The 22,209-nt window shown below is 45.6% G+C and overlaps 1 protein-coding gene across 1 annotated transcript; it reads right to left on the bottom strand.

The window, feature by feature from the left end:
* Positions 1-39: 39 nt before the first annotated feature.
* On the bottom strand, positions 40-20,853 carry CD59 (CD59 molecule (CD59 blood group)). The gene is made up of 4 exons (XM_022583665.3): positions 20,752-20,853; positions 11,519-11,603; positions 7,684-7,785; positions 40-1,581 (listed from the first exon to the last, which is right to left on the bottom strand). Exons 2-4 carry the CDS (start codon positions 11,583-11,585, stop codon positions 1,379-1,381), a joined length of 372 nt encoding a protein of 123 aa, XP_022439373.1. The 5' UTR covers positions 11,586-11,603; positions 20,752-20,853; the 3' UTR covers positions 40-1,378.
* Positions 20,854-22,209: the final 1,356 nt, after the last annotated feature.

The following is a 22,209-nucleotide window of genomic DNA, read 5'->3' as shown; positions in this document are numbered from 1 at the left end:
CACCTATGTTGTTACCCTTTGGGCCAATCACCACACTCATGCATTTGATGAGATTTTATTTTCAGAAAGGCAGTATTCATTCTGGTTTGTCCAACAGATCACATAATCAAGGTTTTTTTTTGTTTTTTTTTAAATGTTAATCAATAAATTCCACTCGCGTCGGCAAAAGTCAGACTATGCTGTTAAATACAGCCAAGACTGTAAGCATACAAACGTCACTGTCTACTGGATCTTAAATTATTCACCAGTACCCACAAGAAAGAGGCAAAACTTTGTCCTCCTGAAAAGGTGTGTATCACTTTTTAGGAAACCGGTAGCGCTTCTGAAAGCCTCAGCACTCGTGATTACGCTAACAGCCCTTACAGATGTATTTTACACTATCTGTGCTGACTCAGCTAGGAGCCAACAGGCTGGATGTCGGCAGGTAAAACACATCCCTGCAGACCTGTTACTATTCATGATGACATTTGGAAATCTCAAATCGCAACCCCAAAGGCTCCTCCTTTTCCATTCATGCATTATACACACACATATGAAGAGTTTTCCTACCAGTAACATTTAAAATAAGCACCCTTAATAACTGCAAGTCACAAGTAACAAAGAATGTTCAAATGTTTAGTTTTTAACTGTGTGTGACAAAGCTAAGACAGCCTACCATTCCAATAAAAAAGACAGGGAGTGGGAGGGATAGTTTTAACACACCATTAATTTATGCTGAGTTTTTCTACTGAAAGACAGCAAAGACAATTCAAAATTTAGGGACAGAAGAAAACACAGATTTCAGCCTCTGGTACCTCTCTAAAGATAAACCTTGTGCTTCCGTGCCCTGCCATCTGGAAAGCTTACCTCCTTCCCAGCCAGACACCTTCTAGCTGAGAATACAACAGTCATTAAGAATCTCATTGTCCACAGCCCACACCTGGAACATGCACCATGACTACCTGGCAATACAGGGGCCATGAAAGGCGAGAATAATGCATGCCTTGTGAGAGACTGTTGAAAAGGAGCCCCCTGCCCCAGTCACCCAAAAAAGTACTGATCACATTAACTACATCCAAGGAACCAGAGGGAAATAGCTGAGGACTGCAGAGAATCTACTCAAGCTGTCACTGCAAAGAGCAGAGTAAGAAGCATACAACTTTACTCAAATCACATGCACTTCGCTCAAACTTTTTCCCTCAAACAGGTCTTCTCTGCCAACAGAACTGGTCTTCAGAGTCCCTCTGAGTTCCTCTCTTTAATCTAACTTGCTCAAGCTAGTTTTAGTCTTTCCCCACAGGATCCAGCTGGAAAATATAAAGCCTTTGGAACGCAGCAGCACAGGAAATGAGGAGTATACAGAGACAGGAGATTTAGGAGAAGCCCTTCTGGTGTAGATTTAGAGACAAAAGCTCCAGACCGCCACCAGCAGCAGGATGACCGGCAGAGCTGTTTTCCCTGATATACTCGTCCCGTCACTTTTGTTACACAGGTTCTCCTGGCAGCAGTGGTACTTAAGCTCCTTCTCCTCTAAGGCTTTCGCAATAGCTTCGAAATTGCAACGGTCAAACATCCAACACTGGTAGTAAGTTTTTGTTGGCACTGTGGGGGAAATACACACACACAAAGATAAGCAATCAAGCAGGTAAAACTCTGCACCTGTCTTTGAACTCTCAGTTCTACTTCTTAGAACTTATCCTGGGGAAATAGAGACATTTGGGTAAAAATATGTATCCCAGTTAGCTTATAAAGGGGAAAAATTAAGTAAATAATGATCCAGCTCTGAATGGAACTTTTCCATAAAAGCAGAGTCTCATCAGAGCCAATACAGTTGTGTGTATATGGAAGGCAACAGGCAATCATACTAATGTTTGAGAGAGTTACAAAGATTTTTAAACACATGCCCTCTTTGATCCAGCAATCCCACTTCTAGAATTTACCCTATGAAGTTACTTGAAAAAAGGTTAAGATATATGCTCAAGAATGGTCACTGCACCACTATCTGTAGCAATAAGAAACTAAAAGACAAACAGTCCGTTAATAAAAAAGCACTTGAATAAATTATGGTAGAGTTCCACACAACGAAGTTCCATGCAGATAAGGAATGCCACAGACCATGTGTATTGACATGGGAGGAGTTTGAGGGTTTTTTTAAATGCAGAAAAATAGTTAAATTGGACTTCAACAAAATTAAACTTTTGTGCTTCAAAGAACACTATTTTAAAAAATTAAAAAGACAAAACCCACAAAAAGTGAGAAAATGTTTGCAAATCATATATCCGATAAGAGTATAGTATACAGAATCTATGAAACACTCTTACAACTCAATAATAAAAAGACACCCCAATTAAAAAATGGGCAAAGGATATAGATACTTCTCCAAAGATATACAAAGGGCCAATAAGTGCATGAAAAGATGCCCAACGTCATTAGCCATTAAGAAAATACAAATCAAAACCACAGTGAGGATCAATTCACACCTATTAGGATGGCTATAGTCAAGAAATTGGAAAATAACAAGTGGTGTCAAGGAAGCGAAGAAATTGGAATCCTCAAATATTGCTCGTGGGAAGGTAAAGTGGTGCAGGTATCTTGGAAAAGTCTGGCATTTCCTCAAAAGGTTAAAAATAGTTACCATATGACCTAGTAATTCTACTCCTAGGTAAATATATTACCCAAGAGAATTGAAAACTATGTTCACACAAATGCTTATACACGAATGTTCATAGCAGCATTATTCAAAACACCTAAAAAGTGGAAACAACCCATATGTCCATTAAGTGGTAAATGATAAGCAAAATGTGGTATATCCATTCAATGGAATATTATTTGGCCATAAAAAGGAATGAGGTACTGATATATCCAATAACATGGGTGAACATTAAAAACATTATGCGCAAGGACTTCCCTGGGGGTGCAGTGGTTAAGAATCTGCCTGCCAATGCAGGGGACACGGGTTTGATCCCTGGTCCAGGAAGATCCCACGTGCCGTGGAGCAACTAAGCCCGTGCGCCACAACTACTGAGCCTGTGCTCTAGAGCCCGCGAGCCACAACTACTGAAGCCCGTGTGCCTAGGGCCTGTGCTCTGCAATAAGAGAAGCCACCGCAATGAGAAGCCCATGCACTGCAACACAGAGTAGCCCCCTCTCGCTGCAACTAGAGAAAGCCCGCGAACAGCAACGAAGACCCAATGCAGCCAAAAATAAATAAATGAATAAAAAAATTAAAAAAAATAATAGATTATATACTTTAAACAAACAAAAAAACATTATGCTAGTGAAAGGAGCCAGTCACAAAGGACCACAACACTGTATGGTTTGATTTATATCTAAATGTCCAGAATAGGCAAATCCATGGAGACAGAAAGTAGATTAGTGCTCCCTGCTGGGGTATGGGCAAGGGAAGAATAGGGAGTGACCGCTAATGGGTATGGGGTTTCCTTTTGGGGTGATAATAATGTTCTGAAAATGAGTGGTGATAGTTGTACAGAGTTGTGGATATACTAAAGGCCACTGAATTGCGCACTTTAAAATGTACTTTGGAACTGAGATATGTGAATTATATCTCAATAGAAAAAAGCCTAGATGCAGAACAATATGTAGAATGTGACCCATCTGTATAAAGTATATGTGTGGGGGTGAGTATACTACTTTTCTCTGCAAAGATTCCCAAGTAATTTAACAGTGTTACCCTCACAGAAGGCTATCTTTCATTTATACATTTCTCTGTAGATTGAGATTTAAAATAAAAAATCACTGGATGAATTTATTTTAAACATAGCTTAAACTTCCTTTAAAAATCATTGGATTATTCCGTAAAGCAGGAAAATTTTCCAAAAGAACGTGCCATTATGGTCTCAATTTTTACACACAAAGGAAAATGCAGGCCAAAATATACAATGCCAATTAGCGTATAGTGATTTTTTAATACTGAGAAAAATTACGTTAAATATTTTAAAAAAGTGAGAGTTGAGAGAGAAGAGAAGTTAGTTGTGCTAGATGCTGGGGACACACAGATATAGAAGGTTGGTCCCCGCCCTGGAATCATTTTCTTTTCTTCTGTGTTGGAAAGAAAAAAATACAGATGCTTATTTCCTTATTTAAGGCCAGTAACTAGTTTATTCTATTTCATTCACAGCTCAGAACAAAACTTCTAAGTTTATAACTGCAGGTATAACTGTTCTGTCCTCCCCCTCAGAGGAGGTGAGTGTTTGGCCTGGGTTTTAATGAAGTCTGGTCAAGTGGCAGAGGCCAGATAAGAGTGTTCCAGTGACTCTACCTGCTTGGATCATACATATTTAAGTGGATGCTTCTAATACTGTACTAAAGAATGCTGTTGAATAGGACAAGTTACTGTCTTATGTAGTAGTAATCAGGCTTTGGAACTGCGAAAGCATGAAAGTCACCAAAATGTTAATTAGGGAAACCTAACAGCTTGGGGAGAGCAGGTAGTAATTTATTAATAATTGCTACCAATTAATCACTTACTATGTGTCCTGCAGTGAGCCAAGCACTTTACTTGAATGATCTTATTTGCGTAACAACCTTCAATGGTGAGCTTCTCACCAAAGCCACTATCAGAATCACCCGAGTAAAAGTGGATCATATCACAGAGTCACTGGAATGTGAAACGTTCTCTCTCTGCTAGGCACAGCCTCCCCACTCTTCGAAGATTTGCCTTGAGTCTGCCTTTACCAAGCAGTAGTCCCCAGTTGCCTTAGGCATCCTTCAGTGTGTCCCTTATTTGAAAGGCCATTACAGAAATGATGGCTTGGCACTGTCATCAAAGGCTCTGCCAGACTCTCAGTACACGGTTTATATTTCCAGGACCTAGCCAGGACGCCAGTGAATTAGTGGCTGAAGTAGCGCCCATCTGTCTCTCTTCTAGACTGAATCTGCACAGCACTATCACGCACATTTCTCCACTAACTGCCCCACTGACCCCGGGAGGTAAGTATTCCTATTTCACAGCTGGGGAGAAAATGCGGCTAGATTAATTAAATAATTTCTCCAATGTATGCCTGGCCTTTGATTCCTGTTTATGACAGTGTGCCTCGCCTCTCCCAGGCTGATGTCAGAGTCGGGGGGGGCATTTAGATGCTCTGTTCCTATCTACCTTACTGTAAGGGCTGAATATCTATATTTCAAGAACTGCTGTTACTACATGTCTAGCTGAAGTTTGGGGACCTATGTTCATGAGAAGAAGAAAACTATTTAAGATTCACATTATCCTTAAAAAAATAGACTTTATACTTGAGAGGAGTTTTAGATTCACAGCGAAATTGAGCAGAAAGTACATAGTTCCCAGAGAGCCCCCGACAGCCCCACCTCCACCCCAAACAACCTCCCTCACCATCAACATTTCCCGCCGGTACATTTGTTGCAACTGATGAACCTACGTGGACTCACCATCACCCGAAGTCCATAAGTTACATTCGGGTGCACTCTGGGTGTTGTACATTCTATAGGGTTTGACAAACGTGTGACATGTGTCCATCATTATAGTATCACACAGAGTCCTAGCTTCGTTGCCCGAAAGATCCTGTGCTCCACCTATTCATCCCTCCCTCCTCCCCCACTTAACCCCTGGCAGCCACTGACCTTTTATTATCTCCTTGGTTCTGCCCTTTCCAAAACATCACATAGTTGGAATCATAACAATGTAGCTTTCCCAGAGTGGCTTCTTTCATTCAGTAATACATATTTAAGTTGCCTTCATGTCTCTTCATGGTTTGATACTTCATTTCTTTTTAGTCCGTTCTCTGGATGTACCACCGTTTATTTATCCATTCATCTACTGAAGGACATCGTGGTTGCTTCCAAGTTTGGGTAAGTGTGAATAAAGCTGCTATAAACATCCATGTGTAGGTTTTTGAGTGGACATAATTTTTTGACTCATTTAGGTAAATATCAAGGAATGCAACTGTTGAATCTTATGGTGAGAGTACGTACTGTGTACCAATTTATATTCCTTCCAGCAATGAATGAGAGCTCCTGGGGCTCCACATTGCCAGCATTTGGTGCTGTCAGTGTTTTAGACTTTGGCCATTCTAATAGATGTGCCTCATTGTTTACATTAATCATTTTTACAAAGCATAACAGTTCATTATAAGATGAGTAAATTCTGGGGAATCTAATGTACAGCATTATGACTGTGGTTAACAAGACTGTATTGTCTATTTGCAATTTGCTAACAGAGTAGATCTTAAGTGTTCTCGTCACACACAGAAAGGTAACAATGATGGATTGCAGTAATCATTTCACAATGTGTATGTATATCAAATCGCCATGTTGTACACCTTAAACATATACAGTTTTTATTTGTCAATTATACTTCAATAACGTTGGAAACAACTAAAATGAAAGTTTAACCATTCAGGTAGGAAACAATGGGATTTGTTTCCTAGTCTAGTCTACTTTCCTCTTTCCTTCTCTCCACCTCTACCATCTGACACACCCACTTCATCAATAAAAAAGAGAGGCCGGAAGAACTTACTGGTGGCAAGACAGAGATCAGAGCTCAAAGCTTCTAACTGATAATCTAATACTTATTCTACACATAATATTGCCTTTATTCTCTCATTTGGAAATTATACTTTTTGTAGTGGGGGTCCAAGAGACACAGACAATCAGGGTTAAGAAGTAGGTCTCTGTGCTCATAGATAATTGGTGCTCAAATATTTGTGGAGTGAATGACTATTCTCTCTGGGGGCCTCACTATGCTTTCTACATTAACAATGAGTTAATACAGTCCTCCAGGTGAGGCAGAGGAACTGTCCCCTACAGAATCAAGGACCTTACATGTAGGCCTTGGAATCTGAGCTGTATTCCAGGAGTTTATATCAAAATTATGAGGTACTCCTGTTCTTTAGACAGGATAATTCTCATTCGTCCTTACTTATTGAGGGATTCTTCCTTTCTGGGGAAGTGAAACTCCTCCTCCTTTCAATCAGGTTTCCTAAATTCTATTTTAATAGGATTTATGGAGGAAGCGATTCCATAGTCTAACCAATTTGGAAAATGCAGATTTGACAAAATTTGTCAATGTTGACAGTTCCCTACCCCAAGCCCATGAGTGCCTTGTTCTCTGAGGCCACCAAAGCCTCGGTAGCTACTGTTGCCTTTCTTGGGAACACGCTTCCTCTCAGTCCTCTTACTTCCTACTTGTCCTCTGAGCTCAGCCTGAGTCCCCTCAGGACTCTGTATGTATTAAATTCCCCACGGAATGAGACACGGGTATCAATAAAGACATCTGTAATAGCTACACAGGCCTCTTTCACAATTTTCATCGTCTCCTTTCTTCATCTCTGTACCCCGACCTCCTAGCTCAGGCTCTGGCACAGGGCAGGCTCTCAAAAGTTTGCGAGGCAGCCAGTGTTGCTGTTAAGAGCACAAGTGTTGGAATTAGATGGATTCCCACGTTCAGATCCTGAGCTCGTTCCTTGACCTTAGTCTGTTGCTTAACCTGAGTCTCAGTTTCCTCATTTACCAAACGGGAATAAAATATTACCCCGAGTGGTAGATGGGGAATATTAAATAACGAAACAAATGGAAAGTGCTTAGTGCCGCACACAACTGGTGCTATTAAATGGTCGCTATTACTTGTTGAATACGAGTCTAACAAGAATGAGAGCGGCACAGATCTTTTCCCAGGCTCTCTTCATCCCATTACACTCAGGAAGAGGGGGAGGGGGAGGCTCTTACCGGCTTTAACGATGAGACAAGTATCTTGATTACGTGAACAATTGACGGTGGTAGTGCAGCCGTTAGCTGGGTTAATACAGCTGTAGCACTCCAGGCTGTGACCTAGGATCAGGAAGAATGCCCGTCAGGACCTGGTAGACCAGCAATGACTCACCCTCCTGGCAGCAGAAGCAAGCCCACCAGCTCCATTAGTGTGGGTCAGAGGTCAGCAACTCAGAGTGGGCTTCCTTCCCACATATATCTACAGCAGATATATTTTTCCAAGCTCAAACTACAGTTCCAGCAGCAGTTTTTTGGACCCTGAGGCAAGTGCAAAGGGAATTTCCAGATTTCAAAATCCATTGAACTGTGCAATTGAGAAGCTTTTTCCTACTTTCAACCGGAAGTGATTAATCTGCAATGCAATGACATATTAAAAGGAATCCATTAAGAGGATAAACTAACAGAATTCTATAAACACCTTCCAAGCAATGAATATGCTCTATCACATGACATTCTCACGGACTGATCATCAGTATTTGGCAGTACCTATCTGTGTGAAAAGACGTGTGAAAAGACATGCTCCAAGACGAAATGCATGAAATCTCATTACAGATCAGTATTAACAGATGAACGTTTGCAACCAATTTGATGATGGGGAACACTAACTTTTGAATCCCAAGTAAGCAAAATGTTATTCTCCCAGAAAGAATTCCATTCTTCTCATTAGTAGATCTGTATTATAAATAATTGTACTCAATTATTAAATCTTTGAATTCTGTCAATTAAAAACTTAGAGAAATTTGTTTTCTCTCTTATTTATGTAAAAGCCTACATAATATCCTTGATTTTTGTCTCTTGGCCCGCAAAGCCTGAAATATTTACTATCTGGACCTCTGCAGAACAAGTCTGATGGCCTCTGGGATAAGGCGTCCTCACTGCAGCTGTCCTCTGCTGAGGGACTGACCCATCGCCAGAAGCAAACACGGTCAAGGGGCAGGCAGCAGCCACACACTTTAAACCCATGTGGGTGGGAAGACATGCACAGTGACACTGAACACGAGGGTCGACTTATATCAGAAGCAAATGCCTATGGTTCCCCAATTTGAAAAATGACTACCGCTCCCACTCATGTTCTTAGGATTCATCTTTGGTGGCTAGACTTCAAGTTTCACTGGATTATTTTCCCTTCTCTGTTTTTATAACAATGGTGATGGAAAAAGATGAGTCATATTCCACATCTGTGATGGGAAGAGTTGGAAGCAAGTTTTCCTGATTCATGTGGACATACTCTTTGCTACAATAAGAGATCACCTTCTTCTGGCCACATGGCTTCTGCCACGTAATCAGTATTTGGAAGTACCTATCGGTGTGAAAAGACATTTTCAAAGATGAAATATGTAAAACCTCATAGAAGAATGGCATGGTTAAACCAAGATGAAATGTGGGTTTTAGAACCCAAGAGCTGACTTTTAGTTCTAAGGCCAAAGTTCATCACCAGGAAGAGGAATTCTCCAAAGGCCAGAAGAAAGTGGCTCCTCACTTCCTGAGGACAGATAGGAGTGAAGCTCTCTATAACATCTTTTTTAAAAAATTAATTAATTAATTAATTTTTTGCTGCGTTGGGTCTTCATTGCTGCAGGCAGGCTTTCTCTAGTTGCAGCGAGCGGGGGCTACTCTGTTGTGGTGCGCGGGCTTCTCATTGCAGTGGCTTCTCTTGTTGTGGAGCACGGGCTCTAGGCATGCGGGCTTCAGTAGGTATGGCACACGGGCTCAGTAGCTGTGGCTCGTGGGCTCTACAGAGCAGGCTCAGTAGTTGTGGTGCACGGGCTTGGTTGCCCTGCGGCATGTGGGAATCTTCCCGGACCAGGGCTCGAACCTGTGTCCCCTGCATTGGCAGGTGGATTCTTAACCACTGCGCCACCAGGGAAGTCCCTATAACATCTGAAATGGCCAGGTCAAACCTTCAGACAGAGGAAAGAGAGCTCACCTTTGGAACTTCTGTGAGGCAGAAATATTCACAGCTAACACAGTGTTCAAATACCTAAACTTTCAATCTTCAGAGAATTGCTATAAGAGGCAGGCTCAAGGATCTCCATCCCCATTTTTCAAGAGAAAACTAAGACCAAGATGTTAACTAACTTGTCAAAAGTCACATGGCTACTAAGAGGAGAGCTGGGACTCACACCCAGGCGATCAGTTCTGAAGCCCACGCTTGGTTTATTTACCGTGATGTTCTTCTAATTGTCCTGAGTGGGAAAGAGAAGAAACCAGGACCAATTATGGGGGAGACCGGGTCAGGGGCAAGCAATAAGTCAGTGGCTGTTTGATATTCCAGCTACTTAGCCAGGGTGGAGGGGATCTTCTTCACACTCCGACTCCCTCAGGAAAAACCTAAGTGCCCCCGAGACCTGTCACAGAACAGCTAACAGCACCGAACCCAAGCCTGATCCATAAACAAACGTAGACTGCTGGAAAGCAGGTATGACCAGGCTATTCTTACTACAGAAAATTCACTGGGTAGAAGAATTAAGACAATAACGTATGTTGTAACATAGCGAACCACATTACAAACCTCCGTGACTACAATCAACAGACGTGGGGAGGGAGGGGGGTCGTGACTTCTGTCTTTTCTCAGAAAGGGAAAACTTGTTCAAACATGTCCTTGGGCTACTTTGTTCTTCGCTTCCGTTTCCTCAACTGTAAGATGGGCGTAATAGTACTGAGCCCTCACAGGATGGCTAGAAGGATTAAATGAGCCAGGGTCCGGTACAGGCCCTAGTACCTAGTAAGCATTCACCATATGGGAGCTACTAAAGCTACAAGCTCTAAGACATGCTCCAAAATGCAGATGCCTCTGTAGTGCCCACCGCATGGTGACTTCCTTTTCTGCCTCCTGTCCCCACCCCTCAAAAATAACAGTTAGTAGGGCTTCCCTGGTGGCGCAGTGGTTGAGAGTCTGCCTGCCGATGCAGGGGACACGGGTTCGTGTCCCGGTCCGGGAAGATCCCACATGCCGCGGAGCGGCTGGGCCCGTGAGCCATGGCCGCTGAGCCTGCGCGTCCGGAGCCTGTGCTCTGCGGCGGGAGAGGCCACAACGGTGAGACGCCCGCGTACCGCAAAAAAAAAAAAATAATAACAGTTAGTAGTACCAATGTGACATAGGCAGAAAATGACCTTTGATGTTTACAGTGAAGCAAAGCAAGTAACACAGGTGTTCCTACTGTGACAGAGGTAACGAGGATCTCCAGCAGGCAGGGAGGGGTGGCCCCGAGAAGGAGCTGGGGCAGACACTCTGGTGCCAGGCTTATTTGGGTTCAAATTCTGGCTGCACCACTTTGCTGTGATATTTTACAAGTTATTGAATCTCTTTGGGCCTCAGTCTTGTCACCTGTAAAATGGCAAGAAAAATAGTCCCTGCTCCACAGGGCGGACATGAGGATTAAATAAGCAAATACGTGGAAAATGCTGAGAATAGTGATTGGCACGTGAATGCTACAAGCAGCAGCAGCGTCGCGCAGGAGGAGCCCGGGGCGGGCGGCTGGGCTCAGCACTCTGAAGATGGCGTCTATCGGTAGCCCCGGCGGCTGGTGGTGAGTGGGGTGAAACTTAAGCAGCTCAGTGTAATCGCTCCCCACGAAAGCAGCTCTGTCACCCAGGAGGAACTGTAACTCAGGAAGGTGCTCCACTCAGGGTAGGGCCGTAACACAGGAAGGAGCGGTCACACCACCCTGGACCTGTAGCACTGATGGTGAAAGAACCGAAGCTCGGCCCGAGGTCTTCCTGAGGCCTAAGAAAAAGTTTAGGGCCAAGGCGGCCTACCTAATCCAGATCCATGTCCCTGTGGACCACTCACCTACATGGCAGACGACAGCCAGGCTGAACAGGAGCCCGAGCAAGACGAACCCTCCTTTGCTTCCCATTGTGACCGGCTACAGGTTCTGGAAGAAAGGAACACAAAGCATTGTCATGAACCAACAGGTGATTGCCGGGTATCTCAGAAACCAAGAGCTGGAAGGCCTGGGGGCTTCAGGAAACATGGGAAGGAGTGAGCAGACCAAGAAAGCAGGGAACGTCCGGGCTGGGTGCGATGAACCTAGGGTGCTCTCAGGTGGGGCAGTGCTTGGTCCCTCCCTGGCTGAGACCTCGGCTTACTGAAGAAATGCTGCTGGGCCTGGTGGGAGGGGCAGCTGCAGGGAGTCAAAGCACACCGGGCCCACCCCAGCTCTCACCTACAGTAGCCGTGCACCCTTGAATAAATTCAGTTCCTCTGAGCCTCAGTGTTCATGACTGAGCAGTGGGACAGCACTATCTTCCCCCTCAGGGTCGCTGACTCAAGTGAGAATATTAACAAAGTACGTAATGCAGCACCTGCGATTTCAGCTCTGCAGGCCCCACCCCCAGCTGCTGGCTGAATTGAGCCTGAGCCCAGTGAGGGCCACTTCTCCAGGCCACGCCACTAAGTGCATCAGATGGAAGGGGTAACTCTGGAGGGCACCAGTGTGCATTCAGAACAGGAAGCAAAGGCTTAGCGTGCACAGAAGCTCTGGCTCCCCACCTCCTCCTTAATCACTCTGGAGAAGTAAGGAGGGGTTCCAGGTACCTCTGGTGACAAGTCCCCATTACATTAATGCCTAGATGTGTGGCAGTGAGCATCAGGGGAGAAGAGGGGAGGGCTGAAACACCTTGAACCCTCCTTTTACCTGACCAGGAGGCCAAGACACAGGGAGGTTTTTTTTTTTTAGACTTTATTATTATTATTATTTATTTATTTTTTTTTTTGCAGTATGCGGGCCTCTCACTGCTGTGGCCTCTCCCGTTGCGGAGCACAGGCTCCGGACGCGCAGGCTCAGCGGCCATGGCTCATGGGCCCAGCCGGTCCGCGGCATGTGGGATCCTCCCGGACCGGGGCACGAACCTGTGTCCCCTGCATCGGCAGGCGGACTCTCAACCACTTGCACCACCAGGGAAGCCCTATTATTTGTTTTTTAAAGATTTTTTTTTGATGTGGACCATTTTTTAATGAATTTGTTACAATATTGCTTCTGTTTTGGTTTCTTTTTGGTCCTGAGGCATGCGGGATCTTAGCTCCAGGACCACGGATCGAACCCACACCCCCTGCGCTGGAAGGTGAGGTCTTAACCACTGGACCACCAGGGAAGTCCCCACAGGGAGGTTTTTAACTTGCCTAAGTCCAAATCATGAGCCGTAGATCTAAGGAGTCTCCCGACCCTACCCCGGCTTCCCTGAGGCCATCCTCCAACAAGGAGGCAGCAGCTGCTCCAAACCAGGGCGGCTCCACATTCTATTCTCCTGGGCCGCACGGGCCAAGATTTCTGCCTGGTAGACAGACGGGGCTCTTGGTGGGTGGGCCCTGCCCTCCTCTGGGTTGGAAATGGCATCTCTCACACCTGTGAAGGTCATGGGATGCTGAGGAGTTGGCTGAGGAAGGCTGGGGAGAATTGGGAAGCGAACAAGGCAGGGCCTGGCATTGCCCAAAGAAGACGCCATTGAGTAAAGCCACGCCCGGGAGAGAGACAGGTTGCTTGCTGACGTGTGGGAAAGTGGGGAGAAAACCTAACTGGGCCTGGCCTTTCTTTACAGGTTGAATACCCCCCACTTCCCTCTGGCACCTGCAACACCTACCACAGCCTACTAATGCCCCCCGCCACCGGGCTGACCCTCCCGGGGCGTAGCTGCCCACAGCACTCCTGTGCGGTGAGGACCTGAGGCTGCCCGAGGCCAGTGGTCAGAAGCTCAGACTGGGCTGGCAGAGACCTGGACACAAGGTCTGGCTCTGCCACGGCTACCAAGCCTCATTCTCTTCACCTATAACAAGGGGCAGGTACATGGGCGCTTTCCCACACCAGAAGACTGAGGTGAGATAAGACAAGTTAACTATGTGCTTGACAGTCACAGAAAAGTGGTGGCTGTCACCGCTTCCTACCTCACCCTGGACTTCCTTCCTGACCACACCCAGACTTCCTGCCCAAAGTCAGGCACGTCCATACCTCCGGGTCAGACTATTGGCCTCTCCAGGCTCTCTTGTTCCCTGAGCCTGAGAGATGGAGGCAGCGAGGTCTCTGCATCCTAATAGCTCAGGGAGAGGCCCCTGCCCCTCCTGCCAGCACCTGACGCCCCTGCAATGCCGTCTGTCGGGAGCCAGACGGGTCAAGGGAGAGAATCGCAGCGTTCCCGCGCCACCGACCCCCCAGCCAGTGGCCCAGGCCCAGCACACCCCAGCTCCCTGTCTGGTTCCTCATGCTTGGGGGCATCTGGGTAGAAAGGATGATTCACACACTCAGCTTAGGCAGGCCTGGGGCTGGGAAGAAGTGCTGCAAGAGAACAGGAGAGGAAGGCACCCATCTGAGGTCCCCGAACAGGGACGCGGAGAGCATCAGACTCTTCCTAAAAGTTAAGAACATCTGCTTCCTCAGGTAGCTCTACTGGAGGAGGAGGGAGGGACCTCCTGATGGGGGCGGGTAGGTGCTGGAAGGGCGCCGGGCTGGCAGGAGCTGCAAGCTCCAGGAGACTTCCCTCGGAATGGTCCTTGGCATGAATAACACCATTACAACAAAGAGGGTGCAGTGCAGTGAACTCGCCCTTGATGACACACATCAGAAAGAAGGGTCTACTAAGAAAGGCTCATCTTTAACAAAAACTGCAGAAACGGCACAGTGAACTGGTCTAGGGACAGGCTTTCTCGTCGACCGGTGAACAAAGTCTTGAATATTTCTGGCTCTGCCACTTATTGCCATGTGTTACTCAACCTCTGGGCTTCCCTTCTTCACCAAGTAAACACAGGGATAATCACAGGTACTGCACAGCGTGGTGCCTGGCCAAAGAAGGCCCTCAAAAAGCAGTAGCCACCATGAGTATTACCGGGAAGTCACGAGGTTCCCAGGAAAAGAAATTGGGCAGGGAGGGGGTGTTGGCGGGTGGAGGGTGTGGCAGAGAGAGGAAGTGATCAGTGTACGGATGTTGAGCTGTTCGGATCGGAAGACCAGGTCTTCATTAACCACTACTAAAATATGAATTTCCAAGAGCGATATGTTGTCATGAAATGGCAGGGGTGGGGGACAGAAAATAGCTGATTGTTTTAAAGCTATTTTATAAATGCCCCCAAAATGCTGATAGTAGTAAACACTAAGCAGGATTATTTATAATCTCTTATTTCTCTTCCTGACCTTTTACTTTTTGCCATACCTCCCCAAATATTCTATAATGAGTCAAGCATTATTTTTATAATTAGAAATAGGAAACTCCGCACATTACAAAACTTTCCCTTTTACCTGTCTTCTGGCAAGTCTGTTACAGAATTAAAAAAGAGAACCGAACCTCATGGCTTGAAACTCTTCCCCCTAGTCTAAAACGTCCTCCATTTTAAATTTAAAAATGATGCCCATAAGTTAAGTGTAGATCAGATGGTAGATGAACCGAGAGCTGCCATTACTTTTTCAATCCACCCAACCAAACACTTAGATGCAAGATGCATCCAGAAGACCTCATCACTCTTTTCTAAACATATTGAGACTCATTTAAATGGATTTAATTATTGGAAACAGCCCAAAGTCATTCTGCCTCCCATCCAAGTACTAACCAGGCCCGACCCTACTTAGCTTCTGAGATCAGGTGAGATGGGGCACATTTAGGGTGGTATGGCCGTAGACCCAAAGTCATTCTGGAAAAGGTCCACAGAATAAGATAGGTGAGCCTATTGGAAAACACCATTTGGGAGTCATAGGACACGTCTGGAGCCAGGCTTAGGAAGTCTGGACAGATTTTCCTGGGTGGCTCTGAAGTTGACTCTAAAGGGAATTCCTTCAGGGGCACGCCAAATAGGCTTTTCACCAGAGGAATAAGTAACAGTCAAGGATATATAAGCATTGTTTAAAATAGTAAAAATTTGGTAACATACATTTCCAACAAGAAGATGAGTAAATTATGGTACACTTCCATGGTGGGGAACTACACAGCCATGAAGAGTAACAGACATGGAAGGCTATTCACAATGTATTTAGAAAAAAAGCCAGTTTAAAAATAGCTATAATTTTATTACTTTGTCTTAAAAATATATATATATATACACACACACACACACACACATACATACATACACACTCATATAAAAAACTGCTTGGAACACCTTCCAACTTTTCTGAACATTTTGGATCATGGGATTAACAGCATGGTAGAATTATGAGCAGCTTATTTATGCTTAAATATATTTTCTTAACAATGAACATTTTTATAGAAAGAGGTCTCAACATGAGTGAAGAATGTTTTAATGTACTTAGGTGTCATTTCACTTGCAGCTTAAGTTTTTATTTTCCTACTACTCCACCTGATTAAGTATTAAAAATATATACCACCTTTCAAAATTTGCTACATTAAGGTAAAAAATATTTCATGGATATATATTCTCCTATGTCTAAAAATAGTTATTTTAGTCACACCCTATATTTGTAAAAAAAAAAAAAAAATGAGGCTTGTGTGATTTTCTAGTCGTCCTGAAAGACCTATATTCTAATCCCACTCTGCTGTCAATTTATATAACCTTAATGCAGTCAACTACTTTACTTCAGTTCCTAATTTGTGAAGTGTTAATAATGATTTTATAGAATGCTAAAATATAAAAATAAGACTTGAGGGTTTTAAAGCTCACTATGGGCTAAAATGTTACGTGGCACTTTAAGGAACAGACAAATGCACACACAATCCTGGGGTTACTCTGTCCTGGGCTTAGACCTGAGCTGGAAATAATATTTTTACTATTAGGTGTCAGATTTCTGAATTTCTTCCAGTTTATCAGGACAGCAAAGTACACAGCTGTAAAAGCCAGGAGAAACGGTTGGGAGAAACCAGGGCTGTCCTATTTGGAAAAGTATAGTCAGAGACAGTAACCATCTTCAAATAGGGTAATGGCCACCAAGGAAGAGAGGGAGAGGTTAGTCTGTGTAATTTACAAAGACAGCATTAGGATCAATTAGGGAGGCATTCTGAGCTTCCTAAGAGCAACTGCTTGCTATCACTCCACCCCTTCCTCCCTCCCTGCCATGTGCCAGGCACTGTGCAAAGTGTCAGCACATATGGAAATCAATTCCCTGGTGAAATGTGAAAAACTCCCCATCACTTGGAAACGTTCACACAGAGAGCAGAGATCACAGATCAGAGATGATGCAGAAAGATGCCAGCAGAAAGCAGCAAGGGGTTAAAACAAAAGATCTCTGAAGTACTAGAGATTCTCATCCTACAATAAGAACCAACCTGATCATTATTTATTCATTTCCATCCACCTGAGATGTAAGGGGAAGCTACAAGTTGCAAGGTGATTTACGAATACAGGCACCCCTAATCAAGTTCCTGAAAATGTTCTGGGTAGCCAGTTTATGGATAGTGTAAGCCTATATTCTATTATTTTAAATAGGAAAACAAAGACGTGCTGCTCTCCACCCAAAGACCCCAGCCAGTCCCCCCAAATATCTATCTATCTATCTACCTATCTATGTATCTATCTATCTATCCATCTAAACAATCCAAATAAATGTGAACATAAAATATTTAACACACCAATGACCCAACAAACTGAAGGAATACATCGGTGCATATATTTACTCTACGAAGTAAGTTCAGTCTCGGCACCTACCCACCAGTCATCTCCACAGCGGTCATTTATGAGCCCACTGTGAGCGGAGCAGGTGCCATGCTAGGCACTGGGCTACAGTGACTGCTGAACCAGGCGAAGCCCCACTCTCAAGAACCTTACAATCTAGCAGAGGTGGACACAACTAACACTAAAGACCAGGAAGAAAATAACATAGGGTAACAGTATTGGTTCTCTAGCTTTAGTGGGCATCAGAATCACCTGGAGGGCTGTTAAACACAGATTGCTGGGCCCTGACCCTGTAAGTTCTGATTCTGCAGGTCTTGGGTGGGGCCCAGTTAGAAATTAGCATTTCTAACTGGGGACCACACTGAGCTGAAGATTCAAAGAGTGAGATGGACTTTGCCCACCCATGGGGATTCTGAAGACAGAGCAAGGGGGTCACAGCTGAGGCATACAGGTGGCCTCTAGAAGTGAAGAATGGTCCTTAACTGACACTCAGCCAGGAAATGGCACCTCAGTCCTCCAACCCCAAAGACTGTACTGTGCCAATAGCCTGAATGGTCAAGGGGACAGATTCTCGCACAGAGCCGCCAAAAAGGAACACAGCCCTGCTGACACCTTGATGTGAGCCCAGTGAGGCCCGGGTCAGATTTCTGACAGGTGGAACTGTAAGATTAATAAATTTGTATTGTGTTAAGCCACTAGGTTTGTGGTGATTTGTTTCAACAGTAATAGAGAATGAATACACCAAGCTCAGAACTGGTACGTGGTAGAGCAGCATTTAAACCCAGGTCTGAGCTCTTAACCACAGTTAAACTCTCTGGTGGGGAAACTCCTTGTGAATTCAGCTTCTGAAATAAATTGGTTAACACAGGCCACCAGAGAAGAGATTTTACATTGGCAACGTTGCCACAAGATTCACAGATGCCCAGGAGTATAGTTTCTGTTCCTGGGAGCCTGGAGCCTTAGAGGCTGATAAACTTTAAGGCTAGAAGTATTCTCAAAAATTAAACCCAACGTTCCTATTTTATAGGAAATTAATGGAGGCCCCAGGGGATGAAATTACCCGTTCCCAAGGCAACAGGTTAGTTGCAAAGACACACTGGGTGGATCTTGCTTCTATTTACCAGGGGCCAGTAACTCACAAGTAGCTTAACATTACCTGGAGGCCAGTAGTGTTAGTGGCTTGGGGCTTTGCCTCCTTATCACCTTGTACACACACAGCCTGGCAAGCTGAGAAGATCACTGATCTTACACAAAGATCACTCAGCTCAGAGAAGTCATTACATCAGCAAGTAGAGACAAACAGAAAGCCACCATCATGATGAACAGCCCCTCCCAGCTACTCTGAGGTGCCAGAGACAACCATCTCAGAACTCTCTAAACTACACAAATCGGAAGCTTCCTCAACAAGGAAGGGTCTTCCTTGCAATTTGTTCCAGGAACTCAAGTCTCCAGTTCTCCAAAGAGGGCCCTTGTCAGACAGCTTCGTCACGGCCCTGCCCTTTGAGATTGTACGTGGAGAGCCAACTGTGTAGTGAAGATATTTCACAAGATACAGGGTGTAGTAATAACATGTCCTCCGTTTCGGAAATTCTCAAGCATCTCTGGGCTTGGTTTTGTTTATGGCGTCTTTGCTCGTGAGGTTCTTCTGGAGCTGGCCCAGAATTTTTAATGCATTTCTTTTCAAGAGCTTGTACCTGCAGCTGTCAAAGCTGCATTCCATTAGACACCCGCTCTCCACACTCTAACATCCATTTTTATTTGGACTTTTACCTTACAAGCTACTCAGCATAATGAGGTGTTTTCCTTATAGTTTTCTGTTTGAATATACAGAAGCCATAGTTTCACACATTTGGTCCGCAGTCAGGCACCTCCCTCAATTAACATTCTGAGCTGCATGCGCCTTCCTTAGAGAACTGGGAGTAAGCTGCCCCCAACGGGGAACATGGGTACCGAAACATTAACAGCCACATTTGTTCTCCACTTACCAGGTGCGCACAGAGTCCTTTCCACGAATTATCTCATAATTGGTGAGATATTCGTGTCCTTATAACACCCTAAGAAGTAAGGCCTGTTATTTTAGCAATAAGAAAATGAGGTTAAATAGCATGCTCAGCATTACGCAGCCAGTAAGAGCAGAGCCAAGGCTCAAACTGGTGCCAAGCCCAGGCCCTTGACCACACATGAACTTCATCACTTCTCTGCAAGCAAACCATGTCAAATTGTACTTATTTTAGGAGCATTCCAGAGCCATCATCACCGACAGATGAAGCTAGACAACGGAGAGCAAGGTGGTAGGAAAGAGCTGTTTCCCTGATCTGTGATTCTCAGAATTGCACACAAAGTAATCTTCGGATTATCTCGCCTGTATTTGAGGTCTCTCCCTCCTTTTCAAGAAACGTCTGTCATCACAGGCAACCCTGATATGGTGTGGGCTATGTCTCTAGGTTTGTAAAACGTATGGGCTGATTTGTTTAGAATGAAATAGAATTATTGCAGTTGAGAGTGGTGGGCAGGTCTCAGCTGGAGCCCCCTGATATCCTTAAAAAACTGGCCAAGAACAGGATTTTTAAAAGAATCAGCTGGCCACGACAGGAGGCACTTTCAAAGCGGACATGAGGCATTATAGGAAGGAAGGAAAGCACTGGTCAAAAGGAAAACCGGAGGAAGCCTGGGCCAGAGCCTTCACTAGGTGGCAACCAGGCCAAATCGCTAGTTCACAAACACTCCGAGGGCACGGACGAGATCCGAGTTTCAGAAGTCACACAACTACTGCCAGGGTGAGTCACAAACCCCAGCTCTTCGTGTGAGTTCTGGGATAAGGGGTGGAGCCACCTACGTCAGAGGAAAAATGGAATTTACCTGGTACATTTCCAGGATCCATGGAGAAAACCACTACTTAACGTTTCCTTAAGTCCGCCGTCAGGCTCTATGAAGGGTGCGGCCCAAGCTGGCCCAAGCAAACTAAAATTGGACTCAAAATGTCTAAGTCACGACCCCACCCTGCTGTTTAAAACTCAAAATTTAAACCTCCAGAGGAAGAGATGAATGTCCATAACTTCCAGGGATGGCATTAACCTCCTTTCAAGGTGCGATGCGATTTCTTTTCCTTAAACTGCAAGAGCTTCCCTTCAGATTCAAATTTCGAAACAAATACTCCCAGGAGAATGGAGGGCAGGGCCCGCGGAATTGGGGGTGTTTTGGAAAGCGCGCCCGCTCCCCCCTTCTCGTTGGTCGTATACAAAGGAATCGCCAGGAGGCTGCGGGCCGCGGGCGGGGGTAAGGGCGCCGGATCTCGCCGTCCCTGGGCGCGGAGGCCGGCGCAGGGTGGGCACGGCCCTCTCGGATCCTCCAAACCCCCCAGTCCCGCGATGGCAGGGGCCCGGGCCCAGCTGCCCGTAGGCGCATGCTCCGGCCCAAACCCCCGAGTGCCGGACTCCGAGCGCGGCTCCGCTCCCCTCCTGGCCCCCAGACCTCACCTTCCAGCCCCCGTCGTCCGCTTCTGCGCGGGTACGCCTGCTAGGGTCGTCCAGTCCCGTTTTATCGCCTCGGCTGGGGCGGGCTCCGCCTCCTCCCGCCGGCCCCACCCCGCCCAGACTCCGGCCTCGCCCTGCGCGCCGCGGTTTGCCAGCGAAGGTCACCCGACCAGGCGCAATTGCGGGCTCCAGGACCCGGTGCAGAAAAAGCCCTGTGGCCAGGACTAGATTAAGACCTTTATGATAAAACACTGAAACGGAAAGTTTATGATGTTCTTCCTCCGATTTGTTATCGAAAACAAAAACAATATGAAACTCCAACACTTATGAATTTTCCTCCTTTGTTGAAAAAAATATGAAAATGTTTTTCAAAATGTTTGTGTGCCCTTGCCAAGCTCCCAATTGGCCTGGCTGTCGGGTTAGCCAGCCTGGCTGCAGCCTGAGGCTCCTTTCTGCTCCCGGGCTCTGGTAGCCTCCAAGTACCCTTCAGCCATAGTCACCTCTGTGACTTGTTTGGAACCGAGATGAAATTCTGCTGTGGGTTTTTTTTTTTTTTTGGGGGGGGTGGAGGCGTGCCCTGCAGCTTGTGGGATCTTAGTTCCCCGACCAGGAATGAAACCCACGCCCCCTGCAGTGGAAGCCGGGAGTCTTAACAGCTGGACCGCCATGGAAGTCTCTAGAACGTTATTTTTAGGTGAAGATGTAATCTGAAGTTTCTGGTTATCACTTTGTCACTACCCACTGCAGAACCGGCTTAAAGAGGGCCATACAAGGGGGAGTGGGAAAAGCAGGCCAAAAGTACAGGTCTTTCTCCAAGAGATTGACCTCTGTTGGGGACTGTGAGACTCCTTGAGGATCAGGGTAAGAAGGTATTGCATCTCAGGACTGCTCATGTTGAATCGGGAGCGGAGGAACCCATGACAAAGTTCAAGCAGGGGAAATCATATGACAACTGATCATGACACGTGCCTTCTACCATGATCCTCTGATGGCTTTGGGATGTCAGGGAATGAATTTCATTTGGTGGTGCCTTAATCTTGGTTTTTCTCTATACAAACTGTATTCTCAAATCAGAAAGATTTGCTTTGATATTTAAAGTGTGTCTGCTTAAATCAGCTAATACATGTGTTTCCTATGATAGCTTTACAAATCTCTTCCACATGCATTTTCTGTGCATCCTATAAGCTCTTCCCTCCTTTAAATCTCTTGGGTTCTGAGATGCCACTCTCTCCTGGTTTTGCGTCCAGTTCCTTGACCTTTCGGTCTTGAGATTCTTTTGTGTGTGTGTGTTTTTTTTTGCGGTCCGCGAGCCTCTCACTGTTGTGGCCTCTGCCGTTGCGGAGCACAGACTCCGGACGCGCAGGCTCAGCGGCCATGGCTCACGGGCCCAGCCGCTCCGCGGCATGTGGGATCCTCCCGGGCCGTGGCACGAACCCGCGTCCCCTGCATCGGCAGGCAGAC

This window comes from Delphinapterus leucas, chromosome 7 (assembly GCF_059928025.1).
Source record: "Delphinapterus leucas isolate spDelLeu-1000000601 "Yukka" chromosome 7, BTC_Dleu_Yukka2, whole genome shotgun sequence".
Taxonomy (NCBI): Eukaryota; Metazoa; Chordata; class Mammalia; order Artiodactyla; family Monodontidae; genus Delphinapterus; species Delphinapterus leucas.
The sequence above is the reverse complement of the archived record's forward strand: the minus strand, read 5'-3'. Positions and strand labels throughout refer to the sequence as shown.